The 18,331-nt window shown below is 42.1% G+C and overlaps 1 protein-coding gene across 1 annotated transcript in view; it reads right to left on the reverse strand.

Annotated features, from left to right (window-relative positions):
• LOC148474306 (uncharacterized) overlaps positions 1 to 18,044 on the reverse strand; it is a 41,539-nt gene extending 23,495 nt beyond the window's left edge. The window contains exon 1 of the mRNA XM_088458793.1: positions 17,966 to 18,044. Coding sequence (XP_088314919.1) covers positions 17,966 to 18,029 — 64 coding nt within the window. The 5' untranslated portion in view covers positions 18,030 to 18,044. The remainder of the gene's footprint in view (positions 1 to 17,965) is intronic.
• Positions 18,045 to 18,331: the final 287 nt, after the last annotated feature.

Here is an 18,331-nt window from a genome sequence, read left to right on the forward strand (position 1 = left end):
ACTCGCCCGGAGATTATTACTGATTAAGAATATTAGTTTTATGATAAAGGTATTTATATTTAAGAGATCCATGAAGGATAATAACACTGATCTCGGATATGTATTACAATCATTCATCATAAGCTGTTGAACTAGATGGCATGTGTATAAAATATATCATATTAAATATATGGCTATTTCTATTGAGGCCATGTGAACACTCTTGGACTATAGGATTGAACATACCTAATAAAGTATAATACTATATTTGAACTGTGTCAATGTTATATAAAACTCAGGAACCATCGTAAGATATTTATGATATTGATTCTTTATACACCGTAACATCCATTATAATCCGCTAATTTCAGAATGCACTTGAAGGAAGATTAAGATACTTCCCTTTATTATTAGGATTATATGGTTTGTTTTTGGTTTAATCATGCCACTTGATGGATGATTAATATCTCATTGGATGTTTTTTCAATCTAGACACCTCTGCAAGAGGTGATTTAACTCCGGGGTAATTAGGATAACAAACCTATGGATGTTTAAATAGTGGTAGTTTATTATCTCCATACATCTGATCATCCAAGCATTTAAGGATTTGTGATTACAACAATTTTCTTCATGATTATGAAGGTATATGAGACTCATGGACCCTTGAGACATTATCCAATTTGTCATGAAGATTAGTGAATAATGGTTATGTCCCCTTAGTTACAGACACCTGGGTATATGACCATTTAGATATAATAGCAATAAATACACAGCATAATTTGGTTACAACACAATTTTATTAATAGGATTTTTGTTTTTGCATAGTAATATTATATTTCGCGGACTACATTTATTTATTAATAATATTAATAAAAGTTTTGTTTTAATAATTACATGACAATTCCTCAATTTGATCAATGTTATTAATATCGATTGATACAACTTTTGAGTCCGTGAGTGCCCCATAAAGGAATTAACTTTTTCTCTCTTTGGTATAGCTTGATATATATTCCTGGGTGCACCTCCTCTTATAATAGTAGTAAAATTTGCAAGACATTATGCCTACTATATAATGTGATATTTGTTGAGATAAGGAAGGACTCAAAATAAATACGTCTATAATATTATTTGTGTGGGTAAACCCCTCTTTTTCTTTATCTTCAAATTCTCTACAGACTTTGTCACTGTGTGTACCTGCCAAAATTGTAAAAACATCACACTTGGTTCCTATCCTATTGGAAATCAGTGGGCGGATAATCACTCCAAGCAGACTGATTGTAACATCAACCACCACACTCACGAGGTAAGCTTTTTGAACTAGCTAATTATTTGAGATGTTCGCAGACTCCTATATTTTGGTTTTGGTTCTAAATCATCATGTTTTGGTAAAACCACACTCGTGTTTTGGTATGGTTTTGGTTTTTGATGTCTTTACAAAATTAATAAAAACAGCTAAAGTCATGTAACTTGGACCTGTATTTATTCCTATAGTATTATAACATGTATCAATAACATTCATTTCCAGTCAATTTTGACTAATTTTGGAGCATAAAATCACAAGGGAGGGACTTACATGCATTCAAAAACACATGAGATCCAGTTTTTAGATTTGAAATCCAACTTGTGGGAATACCCAAGGTGGTACTTGGTTCTCTCAAAAACCCCAAAGTGACCAAAGCTAAGACTATGGGCCTGAGTCAGACCCGGTTGCAAGACTACGTTCGCAAGCAGCCTGCCAATATTTGCAATCTACGCATGTATACAAGAAGCAGTGCGCGTGCGCGAACCAGTCACTGCGATCATGAAGCGATCGCACCCAGTACACAGACGCTCCACAAGCATGAGTGGCAGGACGTGCTGTTTGTGGGTGGTGACAGGGGGTGGTCGATGGTAGTGGGGGTGTGGTGGTGCGAACACAGGTGTGTCTGTGCATCTGAACGCCATTTCAGGGGCGTGCATAATTAAGATGCATCGTCAGCATACACGTCACATGGCTGAATTAAACACAGCAGCACTCGCAGTGCTTGCGACAGGATATGGTCAGCCACAAGTGGTGCGTATGGGTCCGATGTTGCTGATTGTTAAATACACTTCCTGGAGATGACGTATGTTTCTAAGGGAAAGTGGGCATCTTGTGTCAGGCTGGTGGGCATCTAATTTCATACCGCGATCGCACGGCAAAACATAGTGGGCGTGCTAATGTCTTGCTAGCGATGGCGGGATTTGCATACTTTGGCTGCTGATGGCTGCGTGCGAACACAGCCTAGTGACTGGGTCTGAATCAGGCCCTCTGTTCGATGTGATACCCCAGAGTATGTTCGGCTTTGAGCAGGTTATGGTCTTTACCTATAACAGTCCCTTTTACTTAATGTTTAATGTGTTTACTAGTGCTTGATGGCTCTTAGGTCTTGTGTGCATAGTCATATAGACTTGAACATTTTTGCATAACATAAGAGATATTGGAAATTAAGGCTCAAACACATAAGGTAATATTGGTATAAGGCAATACAAGATTGTTTAGGTTTTAGGCAAAGGTCAGGGCAGGTGACAATCTAAGAATGTATTTTAAACACTGGGGGAAGTTTCCAACCTCTGGTGTATCAGAAGTCTAGAACAAAGAAAATAGAAAGATTAAGATAATAACAAACACAAACCCTTATTGCCCAAGAGAGATCCTGCAGACCTGAAACAAAATCTATAGTTGGTAGCAAACAATACGGTATATACTAGTACAAGAATGAGAAATAAAACAGTATAGTGTTGATGTTATGGTTGCCATTAGATATCATAGGTTGCATTTAAGTTATTGCAAAAAATTGATAGATATATGGCAGTTTATTTTTTTGCGGATAAAAAGTTTTAAATGGAGGCTGGATTAAGAACTACTCTGATCAACACAGGTGATCACCAGACAATAGCTGCTAAGGGCAGGGCTGCAACTAGGGGGGGCTGGAGGTGCACCGGGAGCACTGCTCCACCCGCTGCCAGTGTCCTCCAGCCCAGTGCCGCAGGGAGGCTCCAAGCCGGACGCCCGCTGGGATTTTATTTCCAGTGGGCGCCTGGCTCCTTCCCTGCAGCGCCGCTGTAGCCGGAGGCTAGAGTTCTCTCCTGAACTCCAGCTTCCGGATCTCCCCACGGGCACTATGGGAGAGACGTCATGACGTCTCTCCCATAGATCCGAGGAGCAGACAGGCGGACCGGACGTCGGAGCGGGGTTTAAGGTAAGTATTGTTTTTTTTTCTGTAAGGGGCATTACTATATGGGCAGTACAGGGGCATTACCATATGGGCACTACAGGGGCATTACTATATGGCACTACAGGAGCATTACCATATGGGCACTACAGGGGCATTACCATATCATCACAGGTGATCACCAGACAAAATGGCAAAAGGCAAAATGCCTTAATGATTATCGCCCAATTGCATTAACCTCATTAGTGATAAAATGCTTTGAAAGGTTGGTATTAAGATACATCCAATCTTTTTTCCCTGCAGATATTGATCCCTTTTAGTTTGCATACAGTAAAAACCATTGCATTGATGATGCAGTACTTACAGTGCTGCATTCCTCTTTATCTCATTTGGAAGCGAAGGATTCCTATGTTAGGATTCTGTTTGTTGATGTTAGTTCTACTTTTAATACGGTCATCCCCATGTCACTAACATCTGAATTGTTCGACTTTGGTTTAAGTGTGTTCATTTGTAACTGGATTTTAATTTTTTTAACTGATAGACCTCAAGTGGTTAAAATGGGAGGTGCAGTGTCTGGGGAGGTGTTGATTAAGACCGGTGTTCCCCAGGGCTGTGTCCTCAGCCCCCTATTATATTCGCTATTTACCCACGACTGCGTGGCGACTTCTTATATTGCGAAAATCATTAAATTTGCTGAAGACATTGCAATCGCTGGGCTAATTAATGGAAATGATGAGTCCCACTACAGAAAGGAAATCGAAAAATTGGTTGCTTGGAGTGGTGATAATCACTTGATTTTAAATGGAGACAAGACAAAAGAATTGGTAATTGATTTTCGCAGGAGACGTTTAGAGCAGAAATTGCCAGTATCTATCAGCAGACAGGATATTGAGATGGTAGACTCCTTTAGATTCTTGGGCATTCAGGTTTCATTGAATGTGACAGAGTCATTAAATACACAGTCCCGAATCAAAAAAGCACAGCAACGCTTCTTTTTTAAGGCATTTGAGGGCTTCAGGAGTAAGTAAATTAACCCTGCTGAATTTTTACAGATGCTCAATTGAGAGCATCCTGACGTTTGGTATCATTGTCTGGTATGGCAACTGCACTGCGAGTGAAAGGAGTGCACTGGAACGAGTTGTCAAGACTGCTAGTAAAATCATTGGCGTGCAGTTGCCAAGTATTCATGATCTTTATGGGTTAGGGTTCTAAAGAGAACCAGAAGTGTCATATCAGACCCAAACCATCCTTTTTATGGATTTTTTGGTAAGCTACCATCTCTAAAGAGGTTAGAGTACTGCGGACACGCACGGGATGCTTGAGGGATAGTTTTCTTCCATCTGCAGCGCGCATGCTGAATGCTGCAAATGTATCTTTTTAGTTTATTTATGATCTGTGTATTAAGTCACCCATAGTTTTATTATTTCCACCATACTTATCTTAAACTTAACTAATATAAAATAAAGACACTGACAACTGAATAGATTGCAAAAAAGTGGTCACAGACAAATTTATTTAATTGATTTGTGATTGAATCAAGTATGGTGGTGAAAATGCAGTGCTAACTCGGCTATCACTAAAATGGGGGTGGAGATTCCACCCCCAAACGCAAGCTATTTTGGGTAGTACCATCTCCCCTTAATCTAGCACAGTGCTGATCCCTCCATAAGATGGAGACCTGGTCCTCCCCTAAGGCAGCAACCATCTCGCCTCTCTCAAAGGGGGGATGCTAGCCAAGTTCAGCTGCACTAAATTGAGCCACCAAGGAGCACTGCTTTCCACCAGCTGCGCCTCACCTGTTGGAAGCAAAAGCAAAGAAATAACGTTCCAGTGAATAACTTCGGCCCAAGCCGATTGAGGAAATGTTGGACGGGTGGGATCACAACTGGAAAAGAGAAAGCTGACTCCTCCTACTGCCCTAATATCCTTAAAAAGAGCCCACCTAGCAGGTCCCTGATAGGCTGTCAAAATTGATTGAACCAATACAATAACCAACGGGACTGCAACCAAAAACCAGTTCTATCCAGTAATACTACAATAAAAAATAGGGTGCTTATCTCCTCTCAAGCTTATGCTAGCTTTCGCATACATTATTTATTGTTTGTATATTTTCTACCATGGATTGCTGCTTCACTGTTTTTTGGTGTCTCTTGTGCAATGTAATTTTGTCTGTCAAACTCGTTTGCTGATGATGATAAATTTGTATTGTATTGTATATGGGCACTACAGGGGTATTACCATATGGGCACTACTACAGGGGCATTACAATGTGGGCACTACTACAGGGGCATTACAATATCGGCACTACTACAGGGGCATTACAATAGGGGGAATTACTATATGGGCACTACAATAGGGGGAATTACCATATGGGCACTACTACTGGGGCATTACCATATGGGCACTACTACTGGGACATTACTTTATGGGCACTACTATAGGGGCATTACTATGGGGGCATTACCATATGGGTACTACAGGGGCATTACTATATGGGCACTACTACAGGGGCATTACTATGGGGGAATTACCAGGGGGGCACCAAATTACTGTCTTGCCCCGGCATTACTACAGGGGCACTACGACTGGGGCATTACTTTATGGGCACTACTACAGGGGCATTACTATGGGGGCATTACCATATGGGCACTACTACAGGGGCATTACTATATGGGCACTACTACAGGGGCATTACCTAAGGGGGCATTACTATAGGTGCATTGCTGAAGGGGGCATTACTATAGGGGCACTGCTGCAGGAGACATTACTATGGGGGAATTATCAGGGGGGCACCAAATTACTGTCTTGCCCCGGGTGACAAAAATCCTAGTTTCAGCCCTGCTAAGGGGACCAAATAATTTGAAAGAGAGGACTACCCTCTTTTATATGCGGGTGACCCCAAACTTACATGTAACTTTGGGTGTGACTGGTATGAAGTACCCCCTCACTACTATACAGGGAACATTTGTTTACAGTACTGCAGAGTAATATTTTTTGGAAATCACAGTGATCACGAGACAATAGCTACTAGTGCACCTTATAATTTAAAGAGGGGACTCCACACTTTCAAATATGTTTGCCCAAACATTAACAGCTGTTATTATGGATGTGATAGGACATACAGGGGTAAATTTATCAAAGGTCGATTTGCAGGTCGATTTGAAGAGTGATTTAGCTCTTCTCAAACCGACTCAAATCAAATGTTGCAAAACCAGTGATTATGCCAGATTTACTATTATGCGATTTGTTTTGCGATTTGCAACACAAATTCGATTTGAGTCGGTTTTGAACAGTAATTTGCTGTTCGATTTGGCATGTTCATGTACAAATCGAACGGCAAATCACACTTCAAAACGAACTGCAAATCCCTGACAGCATAGAACTACTTCATGCTTTCACTTTCAGCATGAGCAGTTCGCTCTCACACAGATACATGCAGACATCAGTGAGATGCCTGCATGTATCTGACTGTAACAAGCAACCAAATAGTTAAAAGTAAAAAAAAAAAGACGTGAGGTCCCCCCCAAAACAGAACCAGCCCCGGACTTTGCAAACCCAGGTCTGGTTGACTAAGTACAGGGAAAAAATTCCGTAGAACCACAAGTACCAGCATGCGGGGCATTAAGGGCCCACTGGGACCTGTAGTTCACCTGTAAAGAAATGTTGAAAGAAACACACACACACCTTACACAGTATAAGTTTAATACATACATACATACACACTCACATATACTGACCTATATTACCTCGAGTGGTCCCCTTGTCCAGTAGGTATCCAAGGTGTTGTTAAAATAACAAAACGATAAACGCGACACTCGTACTAAGCAATAACCATCCTAAAGGATGATTTTTCCTTCCTGAATGAAGAGCTCAGACGCGGCTTCCTCTTTTGAAGGTCCAGGTCTGAGCGTTCATTGGCTGAGAGAGGTTAGGACCCGCCTCTCAACCAATGAACGGCTCCCTCCATTGAACTCAATGGTGGGAACCGCAAGATAAACTTTAGTTACCCTGCGGCTCCCACCATTGAGTTCAATGGAGGGAGCCGTTCTTTGGCTGAGAGGCTGCGCCTGACTCTGATGTTTTTTTTACTTTTAACTGTTTATTTACTTTTAACAGTCATATACATGCAGGCATCTCACTGATGTCTGTATATATATGTGTCAATCTGACCTGCTCATGCTCAAATCGAAAGCATGAAGCAGGTCTATTCATTTGGTGATTAGAAGTTCGATTTCAAGTCCGATTTTGAGATCAAATTCAAATCGAATGATAGTAAATAAGGGTTTTGTGTGTTGGGCTATGTAAAAGTATCAATGTTTTACCGATGTTTGATTTGAGGCCGATATGACTAAAATTCAATTTGAAATTCGATTTTACATTCGATTTGGCCTTTAGTACATACCCAAAAGCAAAATCGAATACAAATCGAATGAAAATCGCACCTCAAATTACTCAAAATGCAGAATCGACCTTTAGTAAATTTACCCCATATACATAATACAGTTCTTTTTCATAGCATGGGGTGTAATTGTATAGTGACCAGTGTGATCACTTGATATTAGCTGTCATGTGAGGACTCCTCTCTGAAATGAGGGAGCCCTAATATGTCTACATTATATGGTGGGGGAGATAGAAGGATTTATTTTTGCAGAGAACGAGTGGCACTATGAAGAGCCCCACTTGTCCTCCACAGCACAGGAGGCTACCTTTGCGTTCAAAAATGGTAGACTGCAGCAGAAATCTGCAATAGATTCTGAGTCCCCCTTCCTGATACATCCTGGGATACTTAATATTTGCAGGTACCCACCAAAAAAGATGTTTTTGGGGATATGCCACAAATATGCTGCTATATATTTCCAAAATGCACATATTTCTTACAAGACAGTGCAAAAACTTTGATTAATGCACTCATTATCTCCCGCATTGGATATTGCAATTCCCTCTTTACTGGTCTTTCACTAACCAGACATTCAACTCTATAATTGATTTTGAATGCAGTAGCTGGACATCTTCCTCACAAAGATTCTGATGCAGACAATTCCATTTTAGGGTACCCTTTCAAACTGCACATTTTACGTTGCTGATTGCATGCATCTGCAGGAAATTTAGAGTCAAATCCACTTGCAGCTGAATGAGCATAACTGAGTGGTAAATGGGTATTTGCACATAAATTAAATTGTGTGAGGGTGTGTAGACAGATTTGCAGTCTATACAGAGTTGTGTGTATGGAAACATTTGTCTTCAGCTGGATCACTTGCATCAGTTATCAGGCTGGTGCAGGTGTGTGCTAATGATAATGATGGCTTTTGGAACTAATGGATGCATAGGGGTGGTGTGATCCCCTGGAGCACACAGGGTGTTTTCTGAGTACCCATAAACCCCCAGTGACAGGCCAATTTTCTTTTGCACACTGGTCACAGCCTATGATCAAATCCCAATTTGATGTGATTCTATGGGAACCGCATAATTTTGGCCCCATCCCCTCCATAGATCATGGCAGTATGTTGGCCTTATGATGCAAAGTGCCTGGTCCTTCCATACCAACAACCTGCTGTGCTGCATCAAAAGTAAGTGTGTGTGTATGTTATATAATATATATATATACTGTATGTGTGTATCATATTTAATATGTGTGTGTCATATAATATATATGTGTCTGAGTTAAATAATAGATATGCCTGTGGCAGGGTCTAATGACATAATGAGTCTGTCCCTGGCCCCTAAATGGTCATCAGCCTCCTCACTGGCACATCCCTAATATATATATTTATATATAAAATATAATCAATACTCAAAGTGTGCCGATATACAGTGGTATGGTACCGGCCATTCAAGATCTAAACTTTTTATTTACAAGTAGTGCGGTACGCTTGGGTATGGTGTACCACATGCAAACTTTGTAGTGGCCAGCAGCCAGTCTGCGCCACCAAGCAAGACCATGGTGTTCGGCGGCATGACAGCACCTCTGCCCCTACTGTTCCAGGAACCTCCTAGGAGACTGAAGGTGACATCATATCACGCTCCAACGTCTGGCACGTTGTTAGTGATGCAAGGAGTAATTGGGGGGTTGTTAGTGATGCAGGGAGTAGTGGGGGGGGGTTCTTAGCGATGCTGGAAGTAGTGGGGAGAGTTATTAGTGATGCAAGGACTAGTGGAGAGGGATAGTTAGTAGTGCTGGGAGAAGCGGGGGTTATGTTAGTGATGCAGGGAGTAGTGGGGGGTAGTGATGCTGGGAGTAGTGGGGGGGTTGTTAGTGATGCATGGAGTAGTGGAGTGGTTGTTAGTGATGCATGGAGTAGTGGAGGGGAGTTGTTAGTGGTGCTGGGAGCAGTGGTGGATCTACATTTTTTGAGCCCCGAAGCCTGAACTGTTATGGGGGCCTCTTTGCAACCAGTAACAAGAGGGCAGCATCCAATAAGGCTTTATTTTTTAGTGATGCTGGGAGTAGTGGGGGGTTGTTAGTGATGCAGGGAGTGGTGGAAGTGGAGTTGTTAGTGATGTAGGGAGTAGTGGAGTGGGGTTGTTAGTGGTGCTGGGGGTAGAGGGGTGTTTTGTTAGTGATGCTGGGAGTAGCTGGGGGTTGTTAGTGATGCTGGGAGTAGTGGGGGGTTGTTAGTGATGCTGGGAGTAGTAGAGGGAGGGGAAATGTTAGTGATGCTGGGAGTAGTGGGGGATTGTTAGTGATGCTGGGAGTAGTGGAGGGGGAGTTGTTAGTGTTGCTGGCAGTAGTGTGGGTTGGGAGTCCCAGGAGGTGTCCCCAGGAATGTGCAGCCTCTGCTCCCTGTAGATGTGCTCTTTGCATATCAGGAGCCTGCATGATAAGCCTGCTGAAGGTGAAATAAATATTTTCACGAGTCGGAGAAGCCAGTCACCAGGAGGGGGAGAGAGTGCAGGAGACAGGGAAACAGCAAGGATTGCAGACAGGACTGACTCCCCAGTCTCACCCCCTGGACTGTGTCGACCTCTGGATCAGGCTGCAGGTCAGTCCCTTGCTTTCCATCCCTATTGCACTCACACACTACACTACAGACACTGACCTGCTGTGTAGTGTCAGACCAGGCCCTCATGCACAGGGGGTAGGAGTGTGCAGAGACAGGGCTTACTTCTCCCATCACCATAATCGTCCACTGTCACTATAAAGGTCATTAATCTCTATGCTAATACAACCCCTGTACTCTCACATTTAAAATGTTGTATGTATTATTTTAGCTGATGTACTCTGCTCTTATAGAGGCTGCACTTAACAGATATAGATCAAATATCCCTTATAGTGACTTCTGCTCTAGTTTTGTCCATCATGCGAAGAATCTAGTGGCGGGCTGCCAGCTGATTACTAGTGCACCAGCAAACATCCATGGATGGAGAGACAGCAGCATTGTGCCACCATCATTTCAAATCTGGCGCTGTCCGTGAGCCAAACAGAGCTTGCAGACCAGCAACCAATCAGGAGCTGCCACAGTGACAGCTTCTGAGTGGCTCGCGGAAAGCGTAAGATTTGAAATTACAGCAATGCAGGGCCACTGTCTCTGCAAGGATGTCTGCTGGGCAGAGCATCAATTACACATCTCCTGTTTCTCCAATCTCCTCTCATCATGTCATATTTCATCATGAGACTGAGGCATAATGTGTATGGGGCATTAATACTGGGTGGCAGTATTCATTTGTATTACAAATTTTGTAGAGCGCATTTCTGTGTGGCATCACTTGTAAAGGACATTACTGAATGGCATAATTTGTAAAGATATTACTGTGTGTGGCATAATGTGTATAAGGGGCATTACTACTGCATGGCATAAAGTGTTATATGGAGCAATACTATTGTGTGGCATAATGTGTATAAGGGGTACTATGGTGTGGTACACTACAATGATGAAAAGGGGGCACATCTTAAGGACACGCCCCCTTCTGAATGTCCAGGTCCCCTTCTGAGTGACCACATCCCCTTTACTGGTGCACATAACACCAGTAACACTGGTGCACATAACACCATAAGTACAACCTTATTTTCCATACCCCCACTTCAAAATTCCTACTTCGACCACTGTTTGGGCAGTGTAAGGCAGTTAATATCTGCCTGAGCCAGGCTAAACTACGGGGTTATAGTAGCCAGGTACCTTTAAGAATTATTGTGGTAGTTAGTAACATGCACTTAGAGTTAGCCTATAGGGTTCTTGGGGGCAGGGTTATCGTCAATCCGGGTGGGGGTGGGGTTTAAGCGGCCAGCTAGTGCAGCACCGGGAGGTCAGTTGTAATGAAGGAGCATGGCCACGTGGCGCTGGGCTGCAGAGGGGACATGAACGGTACTGTGCTGCAGCCTGCAGGCTAGGCTGGCTCTATATTGCGGGGGCAGCCTGATACCACAGTACTCTACAGAGTGGTGTGGTGGCTTCACACAGCCAGTTAGGTTGCTCTGCCCCTTTATACAGTGAAGTTGTAGTTTCTGGGCAAGCTGTGATTGCACGGGGGCCGACGTTGTTGGCAAATGCATCTGCCCTGCTTTGGCACAATAAGTTAGGCAGGTGCATTTGCGTCAATCAAGCATATTTCACTAGGTACTATTATACCTGTAGCACAGCAGGTCCCTTTGAATCCCATGGTCTCACCTAGCCAAAATCCAAATGTCTTCTATGCTAATAACTCCACCACATATGGGGACACCAACCCCGGACCCATTGACGGCCGCTAATGCATTGTTTGCTTTGGCAGGATATTTAATACCATTATTGAAGGCACAGTTATCTAATGTGACTGGGTCCCCAGCAGTTCCTGCAGTCCTCTGCACAGTTGCAAGAGGCTTTAGCCCCTTTGAAGGGACAGCTTTTGCACGCTTTAGGTTTGCAGGGTTTTTAAGGTCCCTCCATTGCATTGATAGCTTCCACCCCTATGTCTGTAAATGTAGTAGCGGATTCTGTGCCTGTTATTCCTCATCCATCCTATACAGGTGTGGCTGTCGGCATGACATCTGGTGACCAGGTTGCTGGCGCAGTGGCTCAAGTGGGAGGTGATCTACCTTAGTCTTCAAGTAAGTCGACAGTAGGGGCAGTTCCAGCTAAAGCAGTTAGTTCTTCCTCCTCCACATCTTCAGACGATGCATCCTCTTCATCTGTTGCTGCGCCTACATGGGCTAAGGGAGTGAGATGCAAATCCCGGCGCAGGTCCCGCAGATTGTATAAGTCCATTGCAGTTCAGAGGCTGATCCTCAGCATAAGGGTGGTGTTGTGCATTGTGACACCATGGCCGTATTTTGAGGCTGGCGCCGGTGTGTGCGGGAACGTATTATTAAAGGGTGATATGTAGATGTCTTTGCACTTACGTCAAAATCCAAAAAGGAACTTACAGCGGCTAAACGGAAGGGAGGCATTGGGGAAGACATTTTTTGGTCCTATACTAATTGGCTCGCGGGGATGTATACTTTTTTGCTTGCTATTTAGAAACTAGGCCGGCGGAACACCCCAATTTATTAAAATACTTGTACATGATTCATGGGATATCACGCCTCAATAAAGGGCCGATGTGGCGAATATATAATGAAGGATTCTGAAAGAAGCAATTGGGAATGGCCAGCAAAGATTTTAGGTGTAAGGATGTCGAAGTTTGGTTGGAAGTTACCCCATCATCTGGGTCTGCTCCCACAACAGAGGCTCGTAAGGCTCCAATGAGCATTTGCTTCCCGATCGGGGAGGCAGGGTCGCTGTTATGCTTTCAATGGGTCTTTCTGCAAGCTTGGCACATAGTGTCGCTTTCGGGACATTTGCTTTCGTTGCGGAGGACAGAATCCAGCAAATGATTGGACCAGGTCTAGTGAGGCAACCCCTTCCGTTAGGCCAACCGGAGGGGGTGGCGCTAAGTAATGCCCCATACCCTATATGCATTGCACCATTGTTGTAATGGCCGGCCATGTACCCAGATAGAAGCTAGGGGAATTTTGCGCCTTGACTTCTTGGAAAGATTCTGTCTGCCTATTAGAGATCAGGTGTTATCTGGTACCCCTCGTAAGTTGCGGTCTTTTTTTGAGTTGCCTCAGGTTGTTCGAGTAAAAGTTTTAGGAGGTTGAGTAAGGGCGGATGGCCAGCCCTTTTACTTTTCCTCCTATGGCGGAACTTGTGCTTTCACCGATCAGTGTGGTTCCGAAGAAAGTGCTTGGTACAGATGTGCCCAGTTACATTGTGGCTGATTGTGCCACAAACGTGCGCACGCATTGCGCACTGCGATTGCACCATGCATTCCTATGGAGGTGCGGTTGCATACACAAATATGTAGCTGGGCAGATCTGTAAATACAGGCTGATTCAACATCTTTCTTTCATTTACGGCAGCTCTGTCAATGATGCCATTCCTGTGGAATTGGCTAGTATGAAATATCAGTCTTTTGACAGTGCTGTGGATCTAGTTTGTTATTTTGATTGTGCAGCTTTGCTTGCAAAGATTGATGTTGAGTTAGCCTTCTGTCTTTTACACCTACATCCGGATTCTTTCTGTTTTATGGGGTTTCAATTGCAAGGGGAGTACTTCAGAGATAAATGTTTGCCTATGGGGTATTCCATCTCCTGTTCTTTTTTCGAGCATTTCAGCACATTTCTCCATTGGTGTATTTCGTCCAGTATGAGGGAGGTGGGCCTGGCACACTACTTGGATGATTTCCTCTGTATCGGCCCAGCGGACTCTCTTCGGTGTGGGCGGTTGCTTTTTTCAATACAGTCATTTTCAGAACTCAGTGTTCCCATTGCACATGACAAAACTGAGGGTCCGGTCACCCGGATTTCCTTTTTAGGAATTGAAATAGACACCGTCGAGGGTTGCTGTCGGCTTCTGGCAGAAAAAGTTGATAAGTTGACTCTTGTATCAGGGCTGTAGGCTGAGAAGGTGACTTTGCGTCAAGCGCAATTTTTGGGGGGGCTTTTTTAACTTTACTTGGGTAATTCCTATGGGTAGAGTTTTCTGTCACAAATTGAGAAGGACCACATCTGGTTTGCGTAACTCACATAATTTCCTGCACCTGTCTGTGAAAATAAAACACGATCTGCGTGTTTGGTCTGTTTTTCTGTCCAAGTTTAATGGGGTTAGTATTTGGCCAAAGCCAGTGCACAATAATAGGGACTTGCCGCTAGGTCAATGTGTTTCGGGGCTTACTTGGATGGTCGTGGTGTGTTGCTTTTTGGCTGTCAGCATGGGTTGGGGAGGGTTTGACCAGAAATGTCCTTCTCTTTGAGCTTTTCCCGATCATAGTGGCCCTGGAACTCTGGAGGGATTGTCTACGTAACGCCAGCATAGTACTCTGGTGTTACAATCTTGGTGTAGTTCAGGCTATTAACCATCAGCATGCATCCTCCTTGTCGGTTAATTGGTTGCTTGCTAGATTAGTGTTGTGCTGTTTAGTCTGCAATGTCAGCTTTCAGGCTAAGCATGTCCCTGGAATGTAAAAAAGGTGTCTGCGCTATTTCCAATACACAATGACCCAAGACTGTATAATAATTATAAAAATGTATTAAACATATAAACATATATAAGAGAACTGCAGTTCAAACTAAAAACATATACATACTGTACATTAAACATTAATACACAGTGTAAATGTGCCTCCAAACATTACGACTTGTGGCAAAGGTATATAGAGGACATTGAATTTTCCACTGGTCTCAAATATTCCATTGAGGCGTTTCATAGACACATTGTGTTTTAGTTCTATAACAGCAATATTGTGTTAGTTATTTGCCACAAGTCGTAATGTTTGGAGGCACTGTGTATTAATGTATAATGTATGTATATGTTTTTAGTTTGAACTGCAGTTCTCTTATACATGTTTAACTAATATATGTTTAATATATTTTTATAATTATTATACAGTCTTTGGTCATTGTGTATTGGAATTAGTGCAGACACCTGTTTTACATTTTGTGTTTTTTTGTGAGGGTTTGTGCAAGATCCCTCAGGTGTCAGCAGCTGGTTCCCATACTGGACAACATTTGAATTACAGCACACCATCTTTCCTTTCTAAGCTTGTCCCTGGAGTCAAAATTACCATTGCAGATGCCCTTTGTAGGTTTAATTGGGTCAAATTTAGAGAGTTGGCGCCGCAAGTGGCCCTGGTCGGTGATGATTGTCCTACTTATATATGGCAGGTCATCTGGCTGGAATGGAGGAATTTGCAATGCAACCTGTTGCTTCAGGGACTTTACGCTCATACAAAGCTGTTTGGCATGACTGGGAACAGTACTACCTTTCACCTGGGAATTCAGGTAAGCATCAGTTGATGCACTCTTTTATCTGGTCCTAGTTTGTTGCACGTCGTTCCTTGTCAGCCATGCATAAATGGTTGGCAGGGGTGACATTCTTCTCTAGCTTGCTTGGTCAGCCTGACCCTACCCTGGGTTTTCTGGGAGCTAGTGCACTTACGGGGTGGGTACCAGGCCGGTTCAAGAAGATCATCAGCGTCCGATTGATATCAATTTGTTGCCACATCTATTGATGACGGTCGAAGGGGTCTGCTACTCCACATTTGAGGTTGTTTGCTTAAAACAATGATAGGCCTATCTGGCATATTGGCAACTCATTCATTTATTGGGTTGCCCAGTCAGCTGCAGCACATGGTCCTGGTTCTTTTGCTTCTGTGCATAGCGTTAGGTGGTTGGGGTTTTGAGGGATGCTATGGCATGAATTGAAATGGTACCTGTTGACTACAGTGAGAATGTTTGCTCGGCCTAAGGTGTTGATTGTGCATCTGGGTGGCAAAGATCTAGGAAAGCGTACGTCCTTAGACCTTAGGTGGGTTATTGTGCACGATTTTGAATTATTTCATCAGGAATGGCCTTTTTGTACTTGGTTTGGTCTGCGATAATTCTTGACTGTAATTGGTGTTCCAGCAAACCAGGCATGGTCATGGAAGAGGCAAGGCAGAAGGTGAATGACACTGTGGCTCGGGTTTTGTTGTCAGTGGGTGGCAGACTCATGGTTCATAGCACAATTCGGTTTAAGGATGTACATTTGTTTAGGCCTTATGAAGTGTATTTAATGGATGAAGGTTTGGGTTTGTTTATGGCGGCTTTGTTCAGGGGACTGGTAGAGTAGGTTTAGTTTGTTATGGTGGTGGGCAGCGGCTTTAGTTGCCTCGCTTTGGCGGTAAGAATGGTAGCACCAATACAATTTAGATGGGTGCGCTCTCCTTACTTATATACCAAATCGTCCTTACAGGGAAATGACGCAGCCCATCCGGATGTGCTTTTCTGGAGAGTTGAAAACCAATGAGTGGGTTGTTTGGTCTGCATGTGTTTGTTGGAGATGTCCGTTTATTGTTGTTCGCCACCATACTCACTTCATGTTACTTCAATACTTAATTCAATAATGAATAATAATAAAAATGAATTTCAATTGGCTTATGTCGAAATAAAATTTTACCTTTATTTGATTCCAACTCCTGTTGTCCATGTGTTTATTTTAGATAAGTTTTAGTAGTGATAAGTCTTTAAGGTACAGTATAATGCAGATATCAATCTTACGGAGTTTAATAATATTCAGCTCTGTGCATGCAGTGTGAATGTATACAAACACAATAAAGAAATATTTTTTTTTTTTACTTTTATAAAATGTCTCCCATTTACAATATCCCAGAGAGGGCAAACCTTTTATATTATGAATTGGGTATTGGGGACAGTACAAACACTTTATTGCCATTTTACCATTGTCCCAATACCCCTATGTAGAAGCAGTATCTCTGTGTTTCAGCATCCATCACCATTCATTTTTGGTATTGGAGCTTATTAGTGACTGCTATGGGGAGACTGTAAAGGGAAACCCTTGTGTTTATCCCACGGATAAAAGTAGCATCCTGATACCACTAATTAGCAGTGATGGTGAAACATAAAGCTGAGAAGCATATCTGGGGTCTATATAAAAGTTAAAGTGCCAATGGAAGGTTCCTAAGGGTTGTGGAGGGATCAAGAATAGTATTTAACCAAAAATGTCAAAGGCTTTTTTTCTTGTCTACCAAAAAATGTAATCGTTTATAATTAAGAAAAGTATACTTTAAAGTATATGCTCACTGAGAATAAGCCTCATAAATTTCACAAATGCTGATTTTTCTATGAAGTTATTTACAAATATTACAGAAGGTACATTAACTATGGAAAAATACTGATAACATTCAGATACTGTTTACTGTAGGGGAACACACACAATATAAATATATGTACAGTGGATAAGTGCATAGTTATTATCTCTAAGCCAAAAATATATCACAGACAGATAAAGTATGTCTTAAAGTTGCAGCTGTTATCATTTACTCATTTATTAAACCTTAATCTGGCCATAACCTGCATGATAATGCAGCTGACATGGAGGATGGGAGAAGCAACTCGATGATAATTAAAGTGCTTTCATACACTGTACTAGGTAGCGATCTTTATTCACTGCCTGGAATTGGCTGAGTTACGGTCAAATGCATCAGACAGGTTTGATAACTAAACTCAATGAACCAGACAGCTTTTCAGCCAATTTAAGGCATACACTAAAAATAATAATTCAAACCAGTTGTTAGCTAGTTTGCCCAATTATCGTGTAGTGTATAACAGCTCAAAGCTAGATAATTCTAGAAATAAGTAAATATCCATGTAAACAAATTGTTGTAATCCCTCATTGTATAACCATTATTTCTCATTTCTGCTTATTATGAATTGGAAAAAGAGATATTCAAACTTATTATAGTCATGCCAGTTACTTTAAAGCAGCTGTACAAAGACTAAGCTTGCTATTGTGTATAAATATGTTAAATGACAGTATAAATACAATAATTGTACTAACCTGTGATGCATGTTTCTAAAGCCAGAACAGGGGAGAGAACATAAAAAAACATTTTCAGTATCATTTCAGCTGAGCTTTTAACTTTTTGTAAATTAGTTTGTGGCTCTCATCTAAATGAATGCGAAAGTTAAATTGCATCAATGTAAAACACAAAACTACTCCCACTTCCTTTACTTTTCAGATGTATTAGAACATAACAAATACACGATAGTGGTTGAAATCAAGTTATTGTTCAGTCTTAATCTTAAATTGAACCGTACAATGAATGTTTAACATTTCTAGACATGCTAATTTAAAGTTAGTAGTGAAGATAATGAAAACAAAACTTAATAGTAAAAAAAAACAGATAAGTAATTATTGCAATTA

Source organism: Taudactylus pleione, unplaced genomic scaffold (genome assembly GCF_031769625.1).
Source record: "Taudactylus pleione unplaced genomic scaffold, aTauple2 ptg000851l, whole genome shotgun sequence".
Classification (NCBI taxonomy): domain Eukaryota; kingdom Metazoa; phylum Chordata; class Amphibia; order Anura; family Myobatrachidae; genus Taudactylus; species Taudactylus pleione.